Source organism: Leptidea sinapis, chromosome Z, assembly GCF_905404315.1.
Source record: "Leptidea sinapis chromosome Z, ilLepSina1.1, whole genome shotgun sequence".
Lineage (NCBI taxonomy): Eukaryota > Metazoa > Arthropoda > Insecta > Lepidoptera > Pieridae > Leptidea > Leptidea sinapis.
The window spans coordinates 11,603,274-11,625,509 of NC_066312.1; the positions used below are offsets into that span (position 1 = coordinate 11,603,274).

A 22,236-nucleotide genomic window follows, 5' to 3' on the forward strand; every position below is an offset into this window, starting at 1 on the left:
ATGGATGCGAAGGAATGTACAATACTCTGAAGTATATTTAAATTTTGAATTAATTTCGAACCTTTTACGTGTTATACTCCAAGAATCACCGTAATAAATAACACAATGTTTTTATTTGTAAATAGTTTGCCACCATCTATCGATGTTTGCTGAGGTGGTCATCACTAGTTTTAGTACCGCTGACTCTCGCTACATGGCCAACAGCGTCAAAATGGCGTATGACAGCCGCTGGTCCAGTGGTTTATAGTAGAGGTCAGTGGTGCATAGAGTTGCAGTTATTTTGTAAGTTCCCAGGCTTTTTAGTAGATGGCAGTGAGGGAAGATATTATATCTATGACGAAGCAAGAACAGTCCAGATTAGCACAGAGTAGGACGAATACTCAGATGTTAGTAATTATTAAAATAACTTTCAGTTCACATACAAATGTAAAAACTTTCTATATCAAATAACTATTTTCGTCACATACACCCAAATTAATGCCAACTTTAAATACATTCGGACATACATTAGGGGACTCAGATTTGTACATCGTAGGGGAGAACGTCGAGCTTCCAATAACGCAGTATATTAAAACGCGATGCGAAAACTTTTGAGGCCGTTACGAACGGGTTAGTTGGAATTGCGATATTGGAAACTGGATACACAAAATACACTAGAAAAACGCGAATACGTGCTTTTTCTAACATTTCACTTTGACTTTGTAACGTAGAGGTAGGAAGCATAATATATATATGTTTTACCGCTTTTCAAGTTCTTTGTTTACAAGTTGAATAGCGATGTAGTCCGCCAAAAAGAAAGGGTTTCAGCTTGCTTTTTTTTGGTATTAGATTGAAAATGCAAAGTATTCTTATTTAGTATCATAATAAAAAGGGATTGTTTAGATTATGAACATGATATCTTGCTCTAATGAATTTAAAGGCATTTATTAATATGATACGTGTGTGCGGTCTACCAGCAAAGTAAACTTAGTTTTACTTGATTTTATTCTTATCAACATACTTTTTAATATTGCCGGTTGCAGTTGTAAACATTTATTGGTTGGTTGAAATGAGTCATAAGTTTTCTGTTTGAATGTAATTTTTTGAGCACATGTTTTAAGTCCACAAGAATCAAGAATTTACTAATTGTCTTCTCACGTTAAAAAATGATTATCTTGTGTTTTATTACTGCTTTCTTTTGCTATATAAATTTCGAAACATTTTGTGAATGTGATTAAGTGTTGTATCTTTTTTTTTTATTCTTCGGGTGCCATCTGTCTTAATCGTGATTATAAACATCCAGTTCTGGTGTACCCATTGGAATTCAGCGGAATACGTGTTCTGTGCAGACACTCGTCAACTGCTGATTTCAAGTGGTTGATTCCATGATCAGTTACTGCATTATCACTATGGGATCTGTATAGGTACATACGTATAGAGGCACATCACTAATCAACACTGCTATATTTCGTCACTAAAACTATTCACGTTATTTTTATCGATACTCCAGATCCTTGGTTTAATTAATCAAAAAGTATAAACAGATGCTTTGTTTGAGGTTCCAAATTAAATTTTACACGTCTCACAAGCGAAGCGTTTAAGGTAGTGCTCGACTCTCGACATGTCAACAAAGCAATTTTTCTCGAAACTGTAAATTTATTTATATCGCACATACAAGTTAATATGAGTGGATTCTTATCTTCGTGGGACCCTTTTGCATTTCATGAGATTCAATTCCGGAAAAAGCGCTTAAAAATGTTTTGATATTGCATTATTTATTGCCGTAAGTGTATTGTTTCTGATGGAGCATACTTTGAAGACCATAAAATAAATTTGATTGAATAACTCACATTTTGTGTATTATTCATCTATTCCCGTTATTTTACAGAGTAATAACACAGTAGACATATGCAATAGTATGGGAACTAATTCTTGTTTATAAAATACTTACCTACATGTGCCTACACTCCATTGAAGTAGATAGGGTTGTCACCCAATAGGCTTATCAGGTTATTTTTCTAACCGACTTTAAAAAAGGAGGAGGTTCTCAATTTGACTGTATTTTTGTAACGAAGTTATTTATGAAGCATTACGGAGCGAAAAAAAATAAAAAGCGTAAGATTTTTATGTAAAGTCTATGTATGATGGCTGTACAGTCTAATGTTATATTATAGTTTGGAAGGGATTTTTTTAAACTGGACGGGTAACTATAAAATATTTGTTTTTAAATTTTATCCGATAAATCTTCACTTCTACCGCAGTCTTAAGAAACTCTTCCCTATAGTCATCCTACGAAAATGTCTAGACGGGGCTATTATCGTTTTTGTGAGTGTCAATTAAGAATAATTACCATCTATTTCGAGATATAAGATGGTGGATATGACTTTTTCAATAAAATCAATATGGGTATCATTTTCGAGGTTTTCGAGAGTACCAATAACGAATATGACATCTATTTTCGATCCAAGATGGCGGATGTGACTTTTTCAATAAAATCAATATGGGTGTCATTTTCGAGATTTTCGGGAGTGTCTATTACAAATATGACACCCATTTCGAGAACCAAGATGGCGGATGTGACTTCAAATCGAGGCTATTGCGAATGTCTGAAAAAGATAACAAAATTTTCTCATATTTCAATGGAAAAGGTGTTGGTTTGCATAAACAAATACCACAATCTTGAGTTCATTTCCTTCAACTCAGACGAAGGTGAATACACAATTTTATTTCAAAAGTTATATTTTTTGGAGTTCCTTATGAGACGATGCGGAGGGGTACCCTAACCGGGATAAAACGTCCGGGGTAAAACGTAAGATTATTATTATTTAAATATAAATAATTGACAAGTAACAATTATTGACATTTGACACATCTCTGACGAATTACATTGATTGTTTATTTTATTTATTTAGAGAATTGGTAACAAGGCCAAACCAAACCAAAATACAATAAACGAAATCATATTTAAATAGGTTTATAACTGCAAAATTACATTAACATAACAGCAAAATATGTACATTATGTATACCTTTTTGATCTTATTGAAGATAAATTTCGTTGTGTTATTGAAATAATTTCTTGCGTGCATACATAAGTATACACACACTTTTTTTTATTTTAGATAGTGTAATTCAGTGGAAACTGTCCATTTTTTTTAGTAAATCATTAAAATTAATATTTTTATAATAAGGAACTTCGTTCCTATCCGGTGTAGCACAATACCACACGTTTTTTTTTTAATTTATTTATTATTATCGGCTTCAACACCCTCGAGAATCATGAAAACAACACCGATGATGAAAAGTTGAAAATTTTATGTAGTTCCAACTTGAATTTACTTTTTGACAGCACTATCAGTTTCAATATCTTCAAAAACTATGAAAAAGTTGATAATTTTTTTGCAGGCGCCATCTTGAATATTCATTTTGACAGCACTAGCTGATATTGGTTTCAACACCCACGAAAACCATGACAAAACACATGCAGGTAACTATTTATTGTCCAATATAAATAATAGTTATTTATGCAACTGTTGTGTAATAAGGGGTATTAAAACACGAATGTGAGTTTACCACACGAGGCGAAGCCGAGTACCTAATTATCAACAGTTGCATACAAGACTTTATTAACACCAATATGAATCCTCTCTAAAAGATTCTGACACAGTTAGCTTACTGCTAACATTAAAACAGCCAGTCCTAGTAGTAACCTAAAATCATCTATTACTGATTATATACAAATAAATTAAGAGTTGATGAAAGAATGATTTATTTTACTAGTAATTCACATTTTGTATAGTCTAAATATTAAAATTCACTTTAATATTATGATCTTTTGCAGCGTTTAAAATATCCGGCGGTGTGCTGTCAAGACTTGAATCACTCATTTTTTCAAGCAAAATGGCGGGGATTCTAATAACCACTTTTTATACGGCGCGCGACGTTCGACGCGCGTAAACCATAAAGTTCTTTTTTTTAATTCATACAGATACCACGCATCGAGCAAAAATAATCTGTAGAAAGTCTGTGCGCATGAAGGGATCGAAAAAAAAAACAAAGAGTGTTGTTATGAAATTCAGTACTACATTACAACACTCGTATGGATGATGTATTTAATGCTTATTAGGACATTGTGTGTTTTAATAATGGCAATAAGCTAACTGTTTCAGAATCATTAATAGAGGATTTAAAGCATGGGTGTAGATAAATATAAAAAAATCCTCGAAAACCAGTAAACCATACTCATAAAAAAACTTGTTAATAAATATTGCAGCTGCCATCTTAGTATACACGGACGAGTAAAAAAATAAGGACTCCGCGCCGTGATATTATCAAGTGAAGCACCGTTATGCTAGTTTGTGTGCGGTTACGGGGGATACTACGTAGTTACACAATTTTTTCTCCCTTAAATAATCATATATGGCCACAAATACTTATATAGTATCGTTTTTACACTTTTTCACAAAGCATGACGGCATGTTTAAAATATTTTATTGAGACGCAAACTGATCTGTCACAGACGATGACAATTCTCATAATGGCCTTCTCCGCCTATCGGCCTGTAGTAGTGTAAGTGTGTGCATGGGGCTATGTATTTACACGTTAATCGGCTTGTTTTGGTGCTACACTGTTATGTAAGGTGACACGGAGTCCTTATTTTTTTAGTAGTCCGTGTTAGTATATAACATTTTCAATTATGTTCACGAATTTGATACGAGCGATCCCACGGATTTATAATTCGAATACCTACTAATTATAATAAAGATCAGGGAAACAAATAACAATGTGGCACTCCTCTTGACGCGTCACTCGCTACTGCAACACCGCGAAATCCGCTTAGTCGATGCGCACGTTTGCATGAGTGTGTCATTTCAAACGTTTACAGGTAGATTCCATATTGTTACGTATGTCTAATGTGGTAGTAACGTATAAGTCAAAAAGGCTTAAAATAACAGACGTTGTTTGAAACATAAGACCGAGTTGGAAAACTGCTAAGTAACCGCATCCTGAGCAAAGTACTTAGAGCGCGCAGTCTCTAGTTGGAGAACATTTTCCATACTAGCGCTGATTCAAGCATGTTTAGCTCGAGGTGCCTGTAGGGATGTCACCATTGCATTTACGAACAAATCTTCTAACGATTATTTTTGTTTGTTTTAATTGATTCGCTAACATTAAATCTATATACACACGTAAACTTATTGAACATATGTTTTATTATATTATTTATTATTATACCTTTCTATTAAAGAGGCACGAACGTATTAAATTTTAACATGACTAGAATAGAATAATATTTATTTACCATAGAGACTAACAATAACATAACATATTGCAACAACACTTGGTAAATGCCATGAAGCTGTATCAGTTCTTAAAGGAGTTATTATTTTAAATTATAAAAAAACTTGGCTTACTTGATGTAATATTATATATAATTTTAGATGACCTGTGCAGAACCAGAAAAGACATGCATCATTATCCTCTATATAATCTACTAAACAATAAGCCTTCTTTGTCAAAGAAGCTTTAATATATTTCTTGAAATTGTGTTTAGTGAGTCCAAGTATACTGTCTGGTATTTAATTGTAAAATTGAATACCACATTAAACCTATTAAATTGGAAATAATTTAGGTATATTTAATTAGTAAACATTTTATTATTTTATTATTTTAAGCCAAAAACTCAGATGTTCTAACCCTGACTTGCGTCTCCTATTTATCGCGTAAACAGCTAACAATTTCATAAATTATCGTAGTGGTTAAATTCTCTTTGTTAATAAACATAAGCTGTGCCCACCTCCCACATTTAAGTACCTTTTACCAGTGACAAGTAAGTGTAATATTACATGATTGACACAGTCTATAGAGAACCTGCGACTCTGATTTATAAGCCTAATGGATTAGGTATTTCTGCTAAAATAACGGTTATTGTTAAGAAAACAATAATATGACGTCCACACTTAGGGATACGCCAGAGCGCTCATATCTATTGTTTATTATAATACCAACATATTTTCCTTTTCGACAAGTAGAATAATATAGACTTCATTGATGGATAACCACATTTTTTTAAATATTGACACACTTTTACACAAATAATCTTGCCCCAAACTAGACATAGCCTAAATTATGGTTGCAAGAGAACGATAGGTATATTTTATACGATACTAGCTGACCCGAGAGACGCTGTTCTGTAAAAAAAAGGGGGAATGTATTTAGGAAAAATGTATAGTCTACTTTTCCTTAGGTACTTGTCATATATTATATAGTAAACAAACACGACCTTGAATGAAATACACTTATTTTCGGAGAATCACACATTTTAGATTTGTTTTCATCCTTTATTTGAGGAACATATACGCTATCAATTACAGCACTAATAAAAACTATAAATTAATGACTTAAATACATAATTTTTACAGATTACTTAAAATTTTGACGTTTTGCTACGCTTCTTTGTTTTTGAATCATAGAGATGGAACATTAAGAATAAATCATTGAGAGTGGAAACTGAACTTTGAAAACTTACAATATCTTCAAATTACAATTTGTAAAAATGATTGTTGCGTCTTAAAATTGTGCTGTCTTCTCTAAAATATAGAAGATTTTCCATTGATGTTCGGTTTATAGATTTCATTTTCCCATTATGATATAGAGTCACTTACATGAGAGATGAGATAAGTTAAATAAAACAGTTAATGTTTTATTATTAATAATGTATTCAACTATCCTGATGTATATGTGGTAATTACTGAGAATGGGTGTTTACTAATACGATAACAAAAGGACTGCTTATAATTAATATACGAGCATTAAACGAGCTTTTCACCAATACAGAGTACCCACTCCCTAACTGGGTTGGTAATTCTTGGGTTGTGGTACAAGTTATTCTTTTGATAAGCTTACATGATTTTTTTATTATTATTTGATATTGTAATTATTATGATCTTATATCTTACTGATCTGTTTATAAAATTGGACTAACGACTCCCGCGCCTGACGGAAATCTCCCGATCGCCTATTTGCTCTTTTTATTTTATAATATAGGTAGGTTTTATATTAATAATATAGGTATATTTTATGGATATATAAATTTATTGTCTTACATTATTAAAATTAAATTACAAAGCGGGCGGTAATCACTGGCCTGCTCTGCACAGGGTTTACTAGTGTGCCATCCAGATGAAATAATACATTAGCGGTGGCTCTCAGTCGCTCCTAACGAAAATTCGCTTATTTGTTTTTTTTATTTTAGAATGAAACTATAAGAAAAGCATATTTTTTTATCATCGGAATCCGTAATTAAATTATTAAAATAACCTGTCGTATTATTCCTACGCAATATTTTTCGTTCACTCCATAAAAATCATTTGGTTTAGTCGTTCATTCGCTCGATGATCTCCATCTCTATTAATTGTCTCTGGTTGTCTGTACGCCATATTTGTTTACTATTTCAGACAAGTAAGAAAAAATAGATTGTAGTCTAAAGCAATCGGATATGTGTAATCAAAGTTAATTAGTCCAAAACGACACAAAAACGTATTTCTGAATTATTTTATAACATGTAGTTGTAAAATTATAAGGATTAATATGGTATTTGTGTAAACAGCTTTTACATTACCGCTTTATAGTTGTCAATTTTTTTAAGCATTAAAATGGATATAGTACCATTATAGATACAAGACACATATATAGATAGAAGTGTATCGTTTATAGATAGACATATGCCATCACGGACTTTTCTGTAGACCTAAACAAGATACACAATTCCACGATACATTATTTTATTATATCTCAAAGGGTTTAGACAGCGCTTTCGTTGAAAGCACCCGGATGGCTTATATTTTTTCGCAAAACCTTCATGAAGAACCACGCTATCCATTGGCGAAAACAGCATGAAAATTGGTGCTTTAATTTTTGATTTTATCGCGAACAGACTGACAGGACATTGTCTCATATAATATTTAGTGATACATACTAAAACATACATAAATACATTTAAATATGATTCTTCCTATAAATGTTTGCACCTACCCGAATTCGAACCTGGGATCTCTAGCTCAGTAGGCAGGTTCACTAGCCACTCGGTTATATGGGTTGTCAATGATCACTCTTCAATATTATTATTATTACAATTATAATTTGTAAAGGTACAATAATTATACTGTAACACATCGTAAAATTCCGCCTTAATTTTCTAACTTGAAGTGCTACTACGCTACTATTGTACTTCGATACGAATGCGAAATGAAAGCATCAGTTTTGGTAGTGAATAGGATACTTAGTTCAGCTTAGTTTAGTTTTGGCAGTATTAATTATTCCTAACATGCACTCGAAATTGTTCATTTATCGAACTTTTTTTGATTTATTTTACGTTTAATTAATAAAAATATAAGAGTTATTGAGTAGAGATTATGCAAGCATTTTATTAGTGATTAGAAGAATACATAAAATATAAAACTATAGTAGTATTTTTTTCTACTCCAGTTCTTTTATCTGACATTTATATAGAGCCACAATCACTAATATAAGTACAAACTTTATTAAGTCTTTGAAAAGTCTATACTTTTTGGCCTAAAAAAGCATTGTTTACAAAAATTTTTTACGGTATGGTAGGTTCCTAAAATATTAGATGGTATACTGTATTACATCCTACTAATATTATTAACTAACTAATGTTACAAATGTGAAAGTTTCTATGTATTTTTGTACCTCTTTAACGCAAAAACTATTGAATGGATTTTGATGACACTTTACAATAATATACCTTTCACACCAGTATAACACATAGGCTATAATTTTTAAAACTATAGAGTGAATTACCCAAAATATAAAATAAGTGTGAAGTAAGTAGAAATTAAATCTGCAATCTGCAACTATTCATGCTTGCTCCGCAAAAATCACAGGAGTTACAAATAAACATAATAATGTTTAACAAAAATGTTTATCTAAAATAATCCTACAAAAAAGTGAACCATAAATACAATAAAAATTATTAATTTATTTCTAATGAACATTTGATAGTATGTGCTTTTATCGCATCTGGTATTTAAAGTACTTGATTTTTATCTTTTATACTATATTATTTTGACAAATATTTGAATAGTTACGACGATGACCCAACATGTGTTCTGGGACTGTGTTCTAATGGCAAGAGCGCGCGGGCGTTCAGAGGACTGCGGGCGGGTGCGGGAATGGGTCGCTCATTACTGAGTGCGCGACCCGAACGCGGGCGTGGTTGTGTCCTTAAAGCGAATTTTCAAGGTAGTAGCGATTTGTTGAAAACTCACTTTTCGGATGTATTGTAATAGTTATAAAGGTATTTTTTTGTGGTAAGTGACACGTAAATGAAGACACTTTATATTTATTACATTACATCGGTAGGCTACTTTACTTTATACTTAACAGTTACTTAAAATAATTCCACGACATCTTAAGTGTTTGTGGTTGTTACTTATAAGGAGTTACGAGAGTAATAAGATTAAAATTTTACTCTTAAATTAAATCATAAATCATCAGTTGATTACATTGTGTTACAAAATTATTGTAAAAACAATTAATCGACATCACGTGCACATGCGCCGAACCCTATAAATGGGGCCATATTGTCGACACTCATTCGTACTGGAGCTGTCGTACGGTACGGACCTCTCTGGGTCGTCGTAACTTTGCCTGTAAAATATACGAAGGTTATCATTTGATATTTACTCTTGCAGTTTTCTTCCTATGATCCAAATATGAATGATCACCAGCAAGTTGACGCACGTTTAAAAACAATACGGAGGCTCTTTCTTCGTCATCTAAGCTGGGATACACGGGCCATGCAGGTCTCTCTCGGAAAACGTCGACCAGTGCCGGGAGAAACTTGTGTCTTCTATCGAGTCCTCTCTCGAGAAGGTCGCGGAATGGGGAAAATTGAACCTTGTCCAATTTAACCCGCAGAAGTCTCAAGTTTGCGCGTTTACCACTAAAAAAACCCCATTTGTCGTATAACCGCTCTTTGATAACACTTATCTTAAAGCCTCGCCTAGTATCGGAATACTGGGTCTCGAAATCTCGAGCGATTGCCAATTCCGTGGCCATCTGGAGGGCAAAGCCAAATTGGCTTCGAAGAAGCTGGGCGTCATCAATAGAGCACGGCAATACTTCAAGCCGGCCCATATTCTAGCGCTCTACCAAGCGCTGGTCCGGCCACACATGGAATATTGCTGTCATCTCTGGTTTGGCGCACCCCAGTATCAGCTCGATCCATTTTACCGTGTGCAACGCAGAGCAGCTCGAATTGTCGGGGACCCAGTGCTCTGTGAATGGCTGGATCACTTGGCGTTGCGTAGAGACGTCGCTTCATTGTGTGTCTTCTACCGCATTTATCACGGGGAGTGTTCCGAAGAGCTGTTCAACCTGATTCCTGCCGCCGAATTCCACCTTCGCACGGAACGCCACAAATTAGGATATCATCCCCACCATCTGGATGTGTGGCGGTCCTCCACAGTGCGGTTTTCAAGGAGCTTTCTTCCACGTACTACAAAGCTGTGGAATGAGCTTCCTTGTGCGGTGTTTCCGGGACGATACGACATGGTACCTTCAAAAAAAGCGCGTACACCTTCCTTAAAGGCCGGAAACGCTCATGTGATTCCTCTGGTGTTGCAAGAGAATGTGGGCGGCGGTGATCACTTAACACCAGGTGACCCGTACGCTCGTTTGTCCTCCTACCGATTATTCGATGTTATTTTTGAAGGTAGTTTTAAAACAAAAAAAAGTTTCATAGCTACTGTTTACAAAGCCGTGTAATAGCGAAAAAATATTTTTCGCCACTCTCAATTCGTACAAATTGAATAAAGTGTTTTATTTTATATGAAATTCATCTTTGTGAGAATAAATTCACGTTACCTAAAATATTTAAGACTTAGCTTTTGCCTTAGTAATTAAAAAGATACCGTGTCCAATGTGTGTTGAGCACTTATTTGTAGCAACACCTATGAGTATTAAATTATTCTGTGAGTTGCTATTTTGTGATTTTATTTTCTGTAAATCATAATAGTAAATTTACTAATGCGTTAAGCTAATGCCTTAAGACATGTCATAACTTGTGAGTTTTCCGAAAGTAACGAGTAATAAATCCCGCTGAGCATGAGAGAAACTTTAATTATGATATTTACAGTTGCACTTTGTAAAGAATTTTGGTTACATACAGGAATGAGTGTGCTGCAATGCGTAGTGCAGAACAGCGTGTGATGTCATGTGATGCATTGCATAGTATTCGCATGATTCACCTGGGCCATAGAATATAGACTTATATTATATATATATTGAAGTAGTACTTATATTACTCACAGTGGCTGTATAAATGACAGGTAAAAATAGACGAGTACGAAAATATATTAAATAACTTGTGTTAAAGTGAGTCACGTAAATAATAAGAATAAAATAAAAATCGTTGACATCTTAAGATGGAGTCTCTTTGACAATACACTCGCAGCCCGTATCAATAAGCAACGCCCTAACACTTACACGTTCTTGAGAACTACTGAAGCGATTTATGCGAAGGAATAGATCTACTCGGCATCAAGCGTGCTCGAGACGCTGACTAAATGAAACGTGTATACTCGACTCCAGGCGTTTCAATGTATCGATACTATCCAGCGCCTTGTAGAATAGGAATTCACGAGAATCTACTTACATACACCGAAGAGTTCCTCATAATTTCTAGAGGAGATTTTATTGCGAATTTCTCGGTAAACATTAAAAACTTAAGTTTATCTTTTAAAGTTAAATAATTATGTCAAACAACTACTTAATTAGGATACCTTTGTCTAGCAGCGGATGTCTTCCGGCTGACCTTATGAAATAACTGCTGAATAAATTGATACTTACATTCACATTAAAATAATACGTGTTTTTATTAAGATTTAAATTTGTTTACATTTTTTGACAAGTACGAGTGAATGTAAATAAATACCCAAGTGCTGAATAAATATCATAGCTAGTGTGCCGAGTGCTATTCCACTGAGCCAACCTTTCGAGTGACACATCGTTCATAAATCTTGGTATGTCTTGTTCAACTTTCAAGTCGTGGCTCCTTTAAAAGTATAACATATTATTTTGATTTTGAAAGAGCAACATCTCAAGTCAATTTCCTTATATGCAAATAATGGGGTTTAACCTGTAAATGGAGCCTCAACCTGAGAGTTGAACAGAAAACGATGGGTCACTCGAATGGTTGGCACGGTGGAAGAGCGCTCGGACGGAACCCAAGAGGTCGCGGATTCGAGTCCCGCATAGTTTATAAATTTTGTTTACAAATTTTATAATAATTAATTGGTGTAATTAATCCCAAAAGTGAGGGCTACCACTTTAAAAAAATATAATAAATTGTTTAAATATCATTTTTTCATTTTTAACTTACTAGAAATCACTATGAACGAAGAACAACACATAACAGAATAAATTTGAATCCGTAGTATTTATAACATATTTTCTGATATTAAAATTTTCATTTTAATTTAGATAGTCTCTAACTGTTATGACAAGACGTATATGTGTGCATCAAGCATGTTTTCACAGTTGCCACATTTATAATAATACTATCTGACCCGAGAGACGTTGTTCTGTTCATAATAAAAAGAAACTCTTGCGGATGGAATTTTGAAAAATCCTATACTCGGTGAAAAGAATATTCCTACCAAATTTCAAGTCTTTAGCTCTAATAGTTCCTGAGATATCGTGATGAGTGACTATACGTGGAAATCTTTCATATATATATAGATTAACTTATTACACATTAAGTCATGAGAACTTACTCTATGATGAGAACCATACTGGCCTAACTAAACTTACAATTTCTAATAGTTAACACCTCCAGACAGCTTCCTTTGCTTTCAATAACCACCGCCCATCTATGTGCAAAGTATATCAAAAATCTACAACCGATCGTGGCGGTAGCCGTACTGTTGTTCGCTCAGCTGGCAGTTATCATTGTTTTGGACAGAAAAGCCCTTTTGAATGCTCGTCTCATTCCTCAGCGCAGGCAGAAAGATACTCTCAATAATTTTTTTGAAGTGAAACTTCTTTAGACATGACTTGGGGGTAACTAAGAATATTTTTCTGACGGAAGTAACGTTTGTACTTCCGGCAGAAAAAAGTCAATTGAAACAATTTTTAACCATTATAATTGAATGGTTTAAAAAATTGTTTCAAATTGCTCAGCAATATTTTCTAAAAATCTATTTGTATGTGTATTTGTTTATTTATGACAACTTTGTAATATATAATAAATAAAAGTTCTCAGTCTGATGTTTGAGACATTCGTTAATTTTTCTTCGTCCATCGGACAGGCAGAAGTTCCGAGCCCATAGAGCCATATTCGTTAATATTCAATAACAACGTTATATTGATATGTGTGATATTAATAATTTAATTATTTTTATTCAATTATTTATTAATATCACGGCTTTAATTAAAGTATGTATATATTTAAATGGTATAAATTAAATGTTCTTATCTTTCAACTTTTTAAGAATATTTGCTATATATTTTCCATCCATATCCATACTGGATGTCCTATCCATACTGGATGTCCTAGAATAGTTGGGGACAAACTAGGGCAAACGAAAATAACATATTTTTGTCTATGAGCTTTCAGATAAGTAAAAAAAGCATATATATGTACATGTTAATGATTCCCAAAGTTAATTATAATTAACTTTTACTTCAATCGCGCGTAAAGATTACACGCACACACATTTTTGGAATTTGACATCATGCATCATCAACAAAATTTACACGTTCATCTGTGAATTACTGTATTGCATTAAGTGGATATAATTACTTTAAGTAGAATTAAATGAACCGTATATTTAAATAATCAAAACGAACAAAACCATCACGAGATAAATTATAATTGCATTTATTAACTTAAAGTACTAAATAGCACGATTTGCCAAATGTGTATTATCTTTAGAGAAATTACATTTCGCTTGAACCAGACTGCCTGATGTAACTTGAGGCTTATGTGAATTTGTATACATTAATGTGTGTATACATCTTCCATTTGGGTACTCGAAGCAAACAGACGTGTGTTTTGTTAACTTCAATACAATAGAAAATATTAACGGAAGCATTAGTGTACCGTCAAATATAAACTGATCTCTAGCGTTGCAAGTAATTACTGTGTGCATTGGTCATTCGTACCTGTTGTGTGTGGAGGATGACCACATAAACTATTGACTTAATCCAAATTAGTTTACATTAACATGTCTATATTACTTACGCCAGAGAAATCTAACTCTGTGCTCAACCTATCATCGATGTTACAGAATGAACCTACGTTTGAGACTCAAGAGACACACTACACTCACTGGTAGGAGGTCAAAAAAAAGAATCAAGAAACTGCTGACACAGATGAATTTTCTGAAGTTAAAGAAGAGATGAGAGAGTTGGTGCGCTCCATGGTAAATCAAAGTGAACTACAAATGAGTAAGCTATAACCGATCCTAATGAGATACAGGCAGCCACTTCGAAAATAGAGGCATCCGTATTTTCTGTAAGCGAGAAAAAATTACGAATGTATGAAGAAAATTCAGTGTATAGAACTTGAGCGAAAGAAAAAAGACGAGCGAATTGCTATCTTAGAAGAGAATCTTGGAGAAACAACAAGAGTAGTCTAAAAGAAAATTATAGAAATAAAATATGTATACAATATTGAGCCCAGAGAAACAAAAATTTCATGTTAGATTAATATTCGAAAAACTACAAATTACCTTAGTTCATAATCACAGTAATCACACATTCTTGAGACGATAACAAGTGGTTTTATGTAGGTATATTGTTTGCAAGTTTAGTGCGAGCCACTCAAATATTAAAGTACCTTCAAATGTATAGTAAACATTGAAACAATCTTGTTTATTCTATGCTTAAGATTAGTTTATTTAAGTATTTATGTTTTGTTAAATTTGTTACGGAGTTCCCTACCATAGGTTCTGCGAACTAAAAAGGGAAGTACTTAAAATTATATCTACTAAAACGCTTCATTAATAAATTTTTGTTTTTTTTTTTCATTTTGATACGTTAGTATCAACAAGGTAACGCCGTATATACATATTCCACTGTATTTTAATCAATAAGTATAAATATCAATTATATATTTTCAACGGACAGAGGGCCGTAGGGGCAGTAAAGTCCTCGAAATGTGACCACGTACCGGAAGTCGTGGTGTTGGTAGGCCCCCACAAGATGGACCGATTATCTGGTAAAGATCGCTGGAATAAGTTGGATTAGAGCAGCGCAGGACCAATCGTCGTGGAAATCTTTGGGGGAGACCTATGTCAGCAGTGGACATCCTCAAGCTGATGGTGATATACTCGTATATTCGTATACATTTGTGGAAATTTTTAAGTTTTCCTTTTAATCTAATGGTCTTTGTCAATTTACAGTCCCAGTAATTTAATTTACTTATGATTCTTTTTCATTCTTCAGAAAATAATACATTTATATTGTACGTTATCCTGGAAAAATTAGTTATATTTATTGATTTTATGAATATGTCAAAGCTAAGATTAAGAAAAGTTCAGTCGCTTTGGTTTTCCAATAGATCTTCTAAAGCGGTGATATGTTACCATAAAATTTGCCAGAAATTATGACCAGAGAAATTATTGTGCTCGATTCGTAGCATGGTCGTAATTATTGTCTTCATATGGTGCAGGCACATATTTAAAAAAAAAACACACTTCTTAATGGTCAACAACGGTTCTGTGATTCCTCGGGTATTGCAAGTTAAGAGTCACTAGCATTAAGTAAACCGTAATCCAGTCTATCGTCGTATTGCGGCTGCAAACCGCAGCGGGAATCACGTTGATCAAAACCTGTTGAAGTGATTAATAAGTTTGATCTGCGCAAAATTTTATCAGTAATTACAGTGAATTAACTGTTTTCATCACATCAAACCACAATGCCAAAATGTTAAATTTCACGGCTTTGAATAAACAACTGACTTCTTCTTCTTTTTATTGAAGTAGGCGTTACTTTGCGGAAATCCATTATTATCAAAATGTTTTGAGTTTTCCTTAGTGTTAAGTCTCGTGCCAGAGTTTGGCGAGTCAACATGTCCTGAGGATGCCTCGTGTAGAGGCGAAATACGTGTCGAATTGTTTTAAGACAAATATTGGCGGAATTAACACTAAGGAAATCTCAAAACATTTGGATTCTTCTTTGCCTGGCCCTTTCTCATTTTATTGAGATCAGCCCTCCGTATCATGCTTCTCCAGGTGGCTTGATCCAGGCTTGTCTCTTTGTTGATTTGGGCTACTTTGAGGTTCTTATTTACCACAGACATCCATGTGATTTGGGATCTTCCTCGTCGTCGGGGTTTAGTTTCTATATCTTGCACTTTTCTGATCATGTGGTTGTATGGTCGCCTCATAACGTGTCCGTATCACCGCAGACGGCTCTCCTGCAGTTCATCTGGGATAGGTCTCACTTTGAAGGTGCCTCTTATGTGTGTTTTTCTGACCTGATCCAGTCTAGTTACACCACCTGCCCACCTGAGTATCTTCATCTCTGCGTATGTAATTGATTTTCGTGCTGCTTTTTGAGTGGCCAGAATTCGGCGCCGTATATCATGGCTGGTCTTACGGTTGCTCTATGCGTATACTTGTCTCTTTATGCTAACTGTTGCATAGCATCCCAGATAGTTCCCTCCATTTCATCCACACAGTATTTACGCGAGAGGTGATATCAGTGTCTATTGACCCTAGGTATTTGAAATGTTCCACTTCTTTTAGCTGAGTGTTCTGCAGACAGATGGTGTTCTTGCTGTTGACGCCACCAGAGTTGCAATAAATGTACTTGGTCTTCTCTCTGCTTATTCGCAGACCTGATATTTCGAGAGCTTCCCTTTTGAATAAACAACCGACATCACTTCAATTAATTTCATAAAACAACAATCGAGTTGTAGTTATTGGAAGTGGAAATATGAACTGACCGCACAACTATTGAACGGAATTAATTTCAATTGCTAGAATCTTATCTCATTTCCATATCATTCATTTTCAATTATACCTACAATAGATCAGGGTCGATAATATTTTAAACCAAACAAAATAATAGTAGGATAAATCATAAAACCCTACATTGTAAAAGGAAGAGAATATAACAAAAGTTAAAGGAAAAATAAACAACGGGCGATCTGAGGTCGATAATTGGAATGGGGTTTAAGGGTTAAAAATGGCTTATAACGATATTTTGACGTGAGAATTATCGAGTCAAATTTAGGCTCGTATTCGATATTAAGTCAAAATAAGGTAAAAAATAAATACTTCAATACAAAAAAATACAGTGTACCAGTGTATAAAAAGTAAAATTTTCACCAAATTTCGTGGAAATATTTTTTTTTTGTAAAAATAACAAACCTAATACTGGTTATTTGAATTTTTCACATACATTTTGAGGTTATGTGAAAAGAGTAAAATACAATAAGTTTTGTATTTTACTAGATCTATTTTTAGTGAACAAAAACAATAGTAGGTTGAAACCCATTGGAATAGGAAAAGAATAAAACAAAAATGAAAGGAAAACTTCATCTACACTAGATAGAGTAAAATACAATAAGTATTGTATTTTACTCTATCTACAAGTGTAGATCTTTTTATTACCTACAACTTTGCTTGTAAACTTTTTCCATAGGACTTAGGACTCGCCGGAAATCGATATAAAGCGTTTTTTACCCTTTTCCACTTCCCGACCTCAGATCGCCCGAAATTATTTTTTCCTTTCATTTTTGTTATATTCTCTTCCTATTCCAATGGGTTTCAAGCTACTATTATTTTTGTTCACTTCTTATAATTTTTAAAGGGTTCAGCACTGGTGTACAACTCTTTTCATGAGTTATAAAACTACAGTGGAGTCATTTTAATAGGTAACATTTGACATCTGTCAGTATTATCTTCATAGTGAGATGACCTGCTCAACATCGATTAAAGTACATGAATCGATACGGACTTGAAACATATGCGAACTTTAAAAATCATCAGGTGAATCCCTGTCCCATTATTATTTTTTATTTTTTAACTTAAAGCAGCAAAATAGGACAAGTACATAATTTAACAAAAAAATGTATTAATTCAGATAAACTATTATTAGTATCGTCATCTTCATCACTGCTGTCAGCACTCAGAGAGTTTTATTAATTCATTTTCAATAATATTGTCTATTCTCACATCTCGTTCATAATCTAGTAAAATTATTTTCTTTGTTTTCTCTACGACTTTTCTCCAGTCTTCTATAGTGACTTCTGCACACGCAGTGTGAAGCAGAGTCATCATTTTAGCAGTAAATATGTAATCGTTATTGAAAAAAATTAAGAAATTTTGCAGTTCTACTAAAAACAAAAAAAAAATATTTTATGCCCGCTTACGTTACGTTGTTTTGATGAACTGTCAAATGCTACCTATTAAAATGACTCTACTTTAAGTAAGTATCTTATTTTATGTCAAAATATTTTTGTATTAAAGCCAACAAAATAGAATATTCATGTTGTTTATGCCATTTTTCAGCGGAAGAGCAAGTTAATTTATGTCATATCACTAGTGTGGCCATAAATATTACACTCTTTTGCAAAAAACGGGCAACTAGGTTAATAACCTATTTCTCTGGCGTGTTCATATTATTTCACGATTTTAAGTAGCTTGTATCATCATAATATTTAAAATAAAAATAAGTAAAAAGAAGTTTCTGTCGATTTCGTCATTACATTTAGATGGAATTAATGAAAAAATATCCCAGAATCTAAACAGCTAGTTGCGTATCCATTCATTTAATAAAAAAGCAGGCTAATAACTTAAGTGTTTCTAACATAAAACTAAAAGGTAGGGAAAAGTATAATGTTGAGTGTCAGCCCCCTTACCTTCGCAGTACTCGCTGATGTCAGTCCTCACCATGTAGCGATATTCTCGCTTCATCCGAAAATAATAACTTACCCCACTCCTCTTGAGTCCACGTCGCACAATTTCGAGCAAAGCTAAGTCTAGCAACTCTGCGCTCGCGGAGTTGTTTTGCGCCACGGGCTGGACGGCGACTGAATATATTGGCAGCGAGAAGCCTCCTCCTGACAGTCCATAAACTGGTTTGCAAACCTCTCACTTCCTCTAGAATCTTTTTGAGGTCGACATAAGAAGATTTACGATTTCTCAATGCCTGGTTCACCAGGAAGCTGTCATCTTGAGCTTCTGGGTATAGTTTTCTTCCAGAGCCAGGCCTTCTACTGACGGAACCAATCTCTTGATGTTGTTGCCAAGTCCTCTGGAAAGTCAAACAACTCACATTTAGCCTCTGGAAAATATAACATTGGCTACACCCTTCCACAAGTAGCGCTATAATTTTGCTCGCTGTTATCGTTCTATCAACCATTTTAGAGACTGTTAAATAATGGTATCAAGACTTAAAAATATCAAGGAAATTGGACAATCTGACAGTCATTATCTGAAACTGATTTAGATTTAATCACGAACTATTAACGAGTCCCGCCACGATACCAAAGAGAATTTAAACACTACGTTCAAGAGACGGGAGTGCCATAGAAAATAATGAGAAATGTCCTTGATACCAACATAATCAACTAATGACGTAATATCAGAGCTGCCAATATAATAAATATATAGGGTTGGAATCAATCCATAATTTTTATCGATAATTAACTATAGTATACAAATATGTATATTCTAATATCGTACATTTTATACATTACATTAATATAAATGTAATCAAATTTTATGGTTCCCTTTACTAATTTTAAGATGTTAGGACCATCTTCAGTCAAGTCAAGCCAAGTCTAACTAGTTAAAACTAGGGAATACGTTTTAGTTATCTCAAAAAAAAAGCAATTTACATAATTAATATTTTTTAATAGTTTTGTTTTGCGTTGTGTAGTAGTTTCGCTTAAGACAAATTTGATATTCGTTTTTCAGTACACATATACATATTATTAACAGAAATTAGTTTGCACATTATCTACAATATAACATGATAAATAGGATTTTAAAGGTAATTTAATAAACTTATTAACTATTTTTAAGATAAATAGACTTATTAAACAAAAATATGGATACCATAAAAATGAAACAAATGATTATATTTGAATGTGATTAATACCACTTATTAAAAGTCAAAACTGCCACCCATTCGAAAAAGTATGGCTCATACTTGAGAAAAACGGGCGCAAGAAACTCAGCGGGCTTTCTTTTTTTTTCATAAAAAATATGGTTATGTTATATCGTACAGACGTGATATACAGATAGGACCGCATTAAGAAAGTCAGTATGTTAAAGTTTCCTTTACCACACAAACGATTATTAACAATTCTTTTGAATTTCATAATACATTTGTTTTGAACATTTTCTGGGATATTGTTGGAAAAGCCATATACATCGCCCCACCAAAGTCTTACTAAATCGACTTAGCCGTGTAGTAGGTATTATAAGTTTACGTCTGTTACTGGTGTTAGCATTATGGCTATGACAGTTTTTAGCAAATTCACTTAACTTAACTTAAATTTTATTTCACTTAATTAATTATCTTAGTATATTTTCAAAACACTTCAAAAGCTACGAAGTAGTACGTTCGAAGATAAAATACCATTAATGCCAGAACTTGCCGTAATTCTAGGTACAAAAAAAGATAGTCGCGAGAAATTAAGAAGAAGAAGAATCTGGACTCTTTTGCGAATCATCAAAGAAGAACTGCTTCTTGGTGATCACTACATAGTAACTATAAAACAAAGCCGCTTTCTCTGTCCCTATTTCCCTATGTATGCTTAAATCTTGAACTACGCAACTGATTGTGATGCGGTTTTTTTAATAGATAGAGTGATTGAAGAGGAAGGTTTATATGTATAATAACATCCATTAAATAGTGGAGAAATATTGTTATTTTTGGGGTTTCTAGTGTGATGTCGTAAATAATTAAATTTTTTCTGCTTACATTGCAAACGCAGGCTGAACCCTACGAGATTTATCAAAATAATGTACTAAGTATTGCACACATTGATAAGGTCTACAGAAAACTCGGCTATGGAGAATAATTTTATGATAATTTATGTAAAATATAAATGATATTCTATTCTAAGGTTAATTGTTAAATCGTACTTATAGTAATTATAAGTATATAAGGTTAGATAAGATTAGATTAAATAAAACCATAATTTATTAATTGAAATTTTCTATTAAAATCTTGGTTAAAATTTAGAGTTAGATCAATTTAATATTAGGGAAATTATTTTCAAAAATCAAGAAAGCTGTGAACGTTGTATATAAAGATATTCGGTAATAATATTAATTGGTGTAAAATAAATTGGTAAAAATGTAAAAAGTAAATAAGTAAAAATGTAATGTATGAATTTAGATATTCCAAAGATAGCAGGAAATCTTCATGGTTTAGGGAAAGAAGAATTGTTTTACTCTAAATATAAAGCGTGCGGGCCACGGGCAGTAATGAATAAATCAAAACTACTGGATCGATTTTAATAATTTTTCACGTTGTGCAGTTTTGGGGTGGGAAAAAAGCACTGTACGTGACGATCACGCCAAAGATAGATAGAAAGAAATATATATACAGGTGTCCCAGACTTAGCGATAACCTGGCATCGGGGAAAAGATCCTCTCACGAGATAGATGTCCTTCACGTACGGGAAAATGTATAATAAAGTCCCAGTCTGTTCAGGCATTATCTATCATATAAATAAATTTAAAGGTTTTTAAAAAAATGGCTCTGTCGTAAATTCTACTTCTCCGCAGCTAAAAATCTAAGTTATCGGCCAGCCTGGGACTAGTTTATGATTATTTTATAGCAATAACAATGCAACATTGGATATTTTATTAAAAAAAGAGCAAAAAAAGAATGCTGGGATAGCTTCTTGCGCTGCTTCATCTCTCTCAGAGCACCATTTGTTTTCCAAGCGGTGGTAGTGGTGTTGTTACATCAAAAAGAATTCTAAAGGAACCAATTTGAGAAAATAAATGCCTTTTTATGCCTTTTATGAAGAGCTACTTTTAAATCAACGTTCTACACATAATATAACTCGAGTACCAACCATTTTATTGCAATATTTAGCTATAATATACTACACGGAGTAGATTTTTTCGGCATTGTAACTAGACTTTTGAATTGTTTGTAGGTTATTACGCTGGTGTGGCCTCGCAAGAAACCAAACTAGTTGTTGGGAAGTCAAACAATACGGAAATAAATGTTATTTTAAAGAAAAATAAGAAAA

The 22,236-nt window shown here is 33.4% G+C and overlaps 2 protein-coding genes across 3 annotated transcripts in view; one reads left to right on the plus strand and one right to left on the minus strand.

Annotated features, from left to right (window-relative positions):
• LOC126979047 (protein SCAI) overlaps positions 1–22,236 on the plus strand; it is a 130,388-nt gene that overhangs the window by 26,675 nt on the left and 81,477 nt on the right. The window lies entirely within an intron of this gene.
• On the minus strand, positions 15,750–19,379 carry LOC126978925 (uncharacterized). Its single transcript, XM_050828051.1, has 2 exons — positions 18,950–19,379; positions 15,750–15,838 (listed from the first exon to the last, which is right to left on the minus strand). Exons 1-2 carry the CDS (start codon positions 19,377–19,379, stop codon positions 15,750–15,752), a joined length of 519 nt encoding a protein of 172 aa, XP_050684008.1.